Genomic DNA, 7,275 nt, shown 5'->3' with positions numbered 1-7,275 from the left:
CTTCAATGACGTATAATAAAAGGCAATGTCTAAGTACGTGGTGGGTCTTAAAAAGCCGTAAAGTAGAAAAAATAAATATATAAAAAATTAAGAACAATTATGCTTCCATCCACTCTGAAGGCCTTCATAGTTTGGGGAAAGACCGACAAAATCTCAGTAAAATAAGACCTGTCACCTGGCTTATTCGCCACTCAAAGAGTTCGAACTACTCGAAGCACAGGGGGAAACCCGAGACACATAGGGATTCACTAGTTTTATTTACATATGTGCATCTACAGCATGATTTGGCAGTAAATACAATGTGGATGTGTGACGTGTGTGGGCGTGAATCCTCTTCGACGTGTCTGAGCGACGCCCGCTGGAAATACCCAGGTTCGGATCATGATTTTCGGACCAGGGATTCGAGGGTCCGAGATCGACCCAGGTTTCTGTCGGTTAAACCTAGAGGTGTGATGGATAGTGCAGATTGGTATGAGGCCGGAAGCTTAAGAACGAAAATGAGAGAAATAAACGCAAGCCAAGAGATGGAAATGAATGAAATGAGCAAGAGATTACCGAAGGAATAGGGAAATCTCACAAGAAATCCTCCTGAATTTCAACTCCAGGAGGATTTCGAAATTGTCTCATCGTTCGATAAACCTATTGCGTTTAGTGTTCTCTTCTGCCAGTGCATCAACACTGACATTCATGAAAAGTTTAAAAAAAAATCTTGACCTTGTATTATTATTTTTTTCATTCGTATATGAGCCAACTTGGTAACTTGAGGTACATTCATACGTAGTGGCAATGCAATCTGTTAACAAAGAAAAAGATGTATTTGACCGATTTCGATTATATCTTCGTCAGAAATACATTCATTTCTGAAAAGTGTATTTCCGACGAAGATAAAATCTAGACCTGTCAGATACATCTCTTGTATGGTGAAGATATTCATTCTCATCCATACCTTTCATACATTTGTCGCAACGAAATGCGGATCAATAGATGCATCTCATCTCACATCAATTCCCTCTTAAGGTCATCCATACAGCACCGTTAAGACGTATGTTCAAAACAAAAGCAAAGCGTCAACCGTGTTTTATCTCACACCGCTTTCTTCTTAAAACTCTTCTGTATCAAACTCACACTCGGGGAGAGCCACACGAGAGAAGAAACGGCACAAAACGTCGCGAGGCCCGTGTCCAGGCCGGTCCAGCCAGAGACGCTGTTCGTACTGGCGAAGGCGACGTAGGAGGCGCAGCGAGTGACTTCGACCAAGGGCGCCCATCGCCACGCGTCGTACATGGCGGTGATGTTTCCTATTGTTACCAAGAGGAACCCGAAGAACACCGCTCTGCCCGACCACGATAACATCTGGGGAGAGGGAGAGGGAAGAGTAGTTTTATAAAACTAATGATGAGGAAGAAGGGGAAGGGGTAGGGAGAGCGAGAAAGAAAGCAAAGAGAAAAAAGGAGAGAGAGAAAGAGAGAGAGAGAGAGAGAGAGAGAGAGAGAGAGAGAGAGAGAGAGAGAGTAAAGAAAGAGAAAGAAAAAGAAAAGAGAGGAAAAAATAGAAGGAAGGAACATACAACATCGAACTACACATCACGACTCGACACCAACCTCGAAATGGAACGTGAAGACCTGCTGCAGGAGAAGAGCAGCAAGGAAGTGCGTGGATACCGTGTAGCCCTTTCTGCCACAGGGGAATCTCTTGGTGTCCGGTAATATTAACCCTCCCACGGACGTCAGGGCAGGTCTCAAGGTCCCCCAGGCGAGGTGTCCCTGGGAGCCAGCCGGGGCCGCAGAGGAAGGCGCGGAAGAAGTCGCCCCAGGTGCTCATGCTTCGAGCTTTTCTCACGATGTTGTGGATGTAGAAGAACTGTTGAGAATTCGAGGCTGGTTTTACTACCTTTAAATTGTGCGGCGACGCTGCTGTATTATCGCAAATTAACTCGTTTGGCGCCCAGTTTCTTTATCATTTCATGATGGCAGTCAAATATTTTTCTGAATAAAAGAGCACAAATATTCTTAAGCTAAAGATGTTCTTAGTTAGAAGGCTGAACTAGAGGCTATGAATTATATTTCATTGGACTACTGATATTTAAAAAATGGTGTATGAAGTATCTTTTTTTATTTATTATTATTATATTTTTTTACTTATTTATTTCACTCAGCAACTGGCATTATTACATCCCTTCCTTTTATCAAACTTTTTTTTTTCTTTTTTTTATTAACGCACAATTCCAGTATCAAACTGCGATCTACGAACGTAAAAAAAATGTCAAATCAAGTAACTGAACCGTATGCTTCAAAACAAATAAATGTAATGTAATCCCCACCAACACATGATCCAGGTAAATGTATTTTGCAAGTCTGAGAAACAACGAGTGGCGTCAGGTGTTATGTTAAGTTCACAGGTGCGAGAACTTTATGTCACATTTTCATCTTATTTTATTCATTTTTTTACTGTTAAATGATTACGTATTTGTGAATGACGTTTTAAAGAGTGGGATGTGGAACGCAATCACACTTATAAACCGCTTTTGCTGTATCTACTTCTGAAGCTGCGAAAAAATCATGATTCGAAGATCCGTTCAACACATTTATGATTTCAGGAACAGTTGATAAACATATCGCAGCTAATACATGATCAGGAATGGAGATAAAGAAGAAAAAATGTATCTAAAGAAAGCAAGGCATTCTACTAAACGTTTTACTATGGGAACTAGGGACCAGATACTTAAAAGAACATTGAAGTTAAGGAGGGGGATGACCGTTGTGGTCTGGAAAAGTGTCTAAGGGCCTTAACCATCCTGCGGCGGCCTAAGTCACGGCCCGCAAAGGGCGCCGCATCTCAGACTTGTCTTCGTTATATACAAACTCTTTAATTTTCTCTTTTTTCCCGGCTCCGCCTCCCCGCTCTAAGACCCCGCACGGCCGCAAATCACTTACGGCGTCGAATTTTCAGTGACCAATCACAGCCGCTGTTTCAGGCGGCTCTTAGGGAATCTAGCCTAATCATAAGCCACAAATGCTAATCAGGTGATTTTTTTAAAACACAGCACTATCCTGCCACTAGCATAATGAAACTCTTTAACTAACATGTCATAGAATTAGTAACGCAAAAGAAATGTGCAAGATTCATTTTGAAAAAGAGTGACCTTATTAACGGAACACACAAGTGCCATGAAATTTTGGAGCTCAGGATTGTTTCCTCGAAAGCAAGGCCTTGCTCGAAAGGATGGCTGATATTACAGGAGTAATTTTAGTCTTTGATTTTTAATACATTACTATTTAACAATAAGACTCAGAATAAGTTTTAAATGCTAAACTATATCTATATATAAATAATCTCCTTTTCCTCTGAGTCATTGTGGATGTCCACTCAACCCACAAACTACGTTAACAGTAATGAAAATAATGACAATAATAATAATAATGACATAAATAAAAACCATCACATCCAAGGCGAAAACAATACTTTTGCTGGTTTTCGTGTAATGCCTGTTTACAGATAGAACACTTGGGTTAGAGTGAGATACACGCCTATCGGCAAAAGTAAATTAGTTTTACTGGAAAATCACACCTACTGTCTTATTTAATAATCCACGAACGGTTCATGCGCACCTAATGACACCATAATTGAGCAAAACAAGTGGTATGGTTGAACTAGATGTTATTCATAAGCTCATACTGGCCTTGACTCGTACCAATATGGCGGGTTCCTTGCGTTTGAGTATCCGACCCCAGAGAAAGGAAAAAGGATTAGAATATGCAATACATGTATACATACACACGTGCGTACACGCACACGTACGCGCGCGCACACACACACACACACACACACACAAAGAAATGGGGAAAAGCAAAAATCGTTTTAGTACGAGACCCTGGGAAAATATACTATTTGCTAATATGAATAATTAAATGAATTAATTAAAACATTTTACTACGAGGAAAAAAAAAAACGTACTACCAGACCCTGAGAAGCAAAACAACGCAAAGAGAGAGAGAAAAAGAAACAACTACTAAAACCAGAAAAGGGCCCAAAACGCTTACGACGGGAACCAGGGCCAAGCACCAAGACGTATGACCAATAGCCAGCCATCCCGAGAACCAAAATCACACCTGTAACCAGACGACATTGCTGGTCTGAGGTTGGTGCACGAGGCCATAGACGATTTCCTCCTCCTCCTTCTCCGCCTGAAACGTGCCGAAAATTCTGTCCCAGATAATGAGGAAACCACCGTAGTTCTTGTCCAGGCAGTACTTATTAGCTCCTGAAATGGGTACCTGAGGTGTAACGTGTGTTTAAGAGGTGGTTGTATGCCATTTGCTTGGCGATGAATTTGATGAGTTGGGATATAATACGATTCGATGGGAGGTTTAAATGTACTGAGAGGGTAACGTGTGTAAAGCGAATTGTATGTAATATTATTACAATCCTAAATCCTAAATCGTTATTCCATTGCTTGTGGAATTTTATGAGATGTCATATAATGAGTTGATTTGGTAGGAGTTTGTGGGAAATTGTATTGAAAGGATAACGTGTATAAAGTGAATTTTACTATAATTAGTATCCTAATGTATCACAAGAAAAAATATGCAAAGATTGATAAAACATATATGTAAACAATTTTGACACCAAGGTTTGTAAAAAAATAAAAATAAAAGAAATTTGTGTCCTCATAGATCTATAAAAAAAAAGATATGTAAAGAATTGTAGCAACAAGGTTATAGTATATAGTATCTCCTTAATATATACTACTAGCTTATATAGTAGTATTATATAATATATATATATATATATATATATATATATATAATGTGCAAATAATTTTGACGGCAAAGGTTTATAAAAAAACTTACTTATCTTTTTAACACCTAGGTTTATAAAACATACGTATACGCCATGGTATATAAAAAGAGGTAAAGAATCTTGCCGCCAGTACCGTGATGAACTCGATGGTGAGAGGGCGTGTTGAGGACCCACTCCAGAGGGGGCCTCGACCCCAAGCTCCGTGTGGCTATCACAACTGCGGCCTAGGAGATTGAGCTGAAGATGTGGGACAGGCAGATGGCGGGCAGTGGCACTCCTAATAGTGCCATGGGCTGGTAGAAACCCAAGGCGAAGAGTCTCTGGAACATGGACTGCCGGAGTGCCACAGTGACGTTGTAATCCTCGTGGGAATGGTGGACTTGGTGCCACGCCCAGATCAGGCTCACTTCTGAGGGGCGGGGGGAGGAAAGGGGGAAGGGGTGAGGAGGTCGAAAGCATAAAAAAAAATCTTTCCTTGTTTATTTATCTATCTATCTAGGTATGCAAATTATACATACCTACTTAATTATACATACACACAAATACACACACGCACACAAATACAAACACAAACACAAACACAAGTACGCACACACACACACACACACACACACACACACACACACACACACACACACACACCACACAACACACACACACACACACACACACACGCACACGCAACACGGCACAACGCACACACCACACACACTGACGGCAAAAAAAAAAAAAAAAAAATCCAGCCTCAGATTCCAAAAGCGGAAGACCAACCGTGTGAGGCTCTATGGAACCAGTAGTACACGAAGTCAGCCGCCAAGAAGCCAGCGAACCACGTGGCAAACGTCGACGCCTCCAGGTCCAGCAGACGATACTCGTAAAGCCACAGGTAGCCCCGGATCCATCTCAGAACATCGTTGTTAGCAGCTGAGGAGCTAGATAGGATATGATTAAAAGTGACTGCCAACTAAACCACCTTGTTAGCAAGCTGAGGCAAGAAGACATGTTGAGGTGACTTGCCAAATCAAACTTGTTAGCAACCGGAGACAAAAAGTAGACACAGGTGAGGTGACTTGCACGACTGAGATCAAATCGTTAGCAACCCGAGGCGAGAATCAACCCACCTCGTTAGTAAGCTGAGGCGAGAATAAGAAACGACCGAGATGACTTGTACGATCAACAACCTCGTTTTAGCAAAGGCTAAAAGTAGACATGGCTGAGGTGACTTGCATAATCAGACCACCTTCTTAGCAACTGGAAGCAAGCGAAAGACACGCCTGAGATGACTTGCATTATCGAGTCACGGTGAGGTTGCAGACCCTGGGAAGACGCTGAAGAAACCTGGGGGGGGGATATGGGAAAAAGCTTCCTCTACAGACACCACAATAGAAGAAGGAGGAAGAGAAAGACGATAGACAGTAATAAAAAGAAGGAAAAAAAAGATTAGTGAGTGATAGGGATAAACTTATAAGTGGGCTTTAAAGGCTTAATGGCATCTTTGAGTTGCTCCTAATTCATATTACCATTTTTCTCATTTTTCCTTAAGGTGTAAACCTCTCCCTGCAATTGAATGAAAAATGATCGCCCTTGTACCTATGTTATGTTGTTATTCTATTTCTTGTACATCATTCAATCATCTTATACACACATATTTATTCGTTTACTCATCACGAGACGCGGCGACCACTGTAAACCAGCCAACGATCCAGTACTCCGACTTCGTGGCATCACCTTGGTCTGAGAGCATGGGGGTGGATGCTTCCTATCGTGCTGTACTGGTATTCTTCGGCTTGATAGTGTGTGTCGTGTGAGCCTACATTGCGGTATCCCGTGGGAAGTACAAGATGAATGAATTGATGACTATTTGATGAATTAGTCAAAATCGACTAAAATATGAACTGAAATTTGAAACGAGGAATCTTATGAGACTCAGACCAAAAGGCAATCGAGGACGTATTATCAACGAAATAACGATGAAGGATAGCTGCAAGAGCCGAGGGATCTGAAAGAGAAAGAATCATACGAAATGAATATGAATGTGGAATGAGTCATCACATCCGGTATTGAGGAAAGGCGCTCGAAGATCCAAGGAAGCTGAATTTTACATGACTTAAGAACTTTGCTTCGGGTTAATTTTGGCTATTGGGTGAGCTTGCCTTAATCATAATTCACTTAAACCGGATAGTGCCGTTGTATATGTTTGGGCTATTTGTTCTTCCTGATTTTGCGTTCTTGTTAGGCTTTTCGCTGCTTCCGACCTGGTCATATCTCGAGACGTCCAGCACAGGCTATTTTTATGTCCATTGGCATATATTGCGTTCCTCAACTGAGACCTACCCGTCAAGATATCTTACCGATATCGATATATACCACATAATAGAAATAGTTTATCCGTAAAAAAAAAGAAAAAGGAAAAAGAAGAAAGGAAAAAATCTCAAATATAAACTTTGTATTTACTCAAAGGCCAGACGCAGGTGA

The 7,275-nt window shown here is 41.2% G+C and overlaps 1 protein-coding gene across 1 annotated transcript; it reads right to left on the bottom strand.

Annotated features, from left to right (window-relative positions):
* Positions 1–704: 704 nt before the first annotated feature.
* LOC119584824 (alkylglycerol monooxygenase-like) lies at positions 705–6,544 on the bottom strand. The gene is given in 6 exon segments (XM_037933466.1): positions 705–1,353; positions 1,602–1,860; positions 4,110–4,261; positions 4,934–5,209; positions 5,572–5,732; positions 6,462–6,544. Coding segments are annotated over 6 exon segments (1,185 nt in total). The 3' UTR covers positions 705–1,099.
* Between the last annotated feature and the right edge of the window lie 731 nt (positions 6,545–7,275).

Source organism: Penaeus monodon, chromosome 18, assembly GCF_015228065.2.
Source record: "Penaeus monodon isolate SGIC_2016 chromosome 18, NSTDA_Pmon_1, whole genome shotgun sequence".
Classification (NCBI taxonomy): domain Eukaryota; kingdom Metazoa; phylum Arthropoda; class Malacostraca; order Decapoda; family Penaeidae; genus Penaeus; species Penaeus monodon.
The sequence above is the reverse complement of the archived record's forward strand: the minus strand, read 5'-3'. Positions and strand labels throughout refer to the sequence as shown.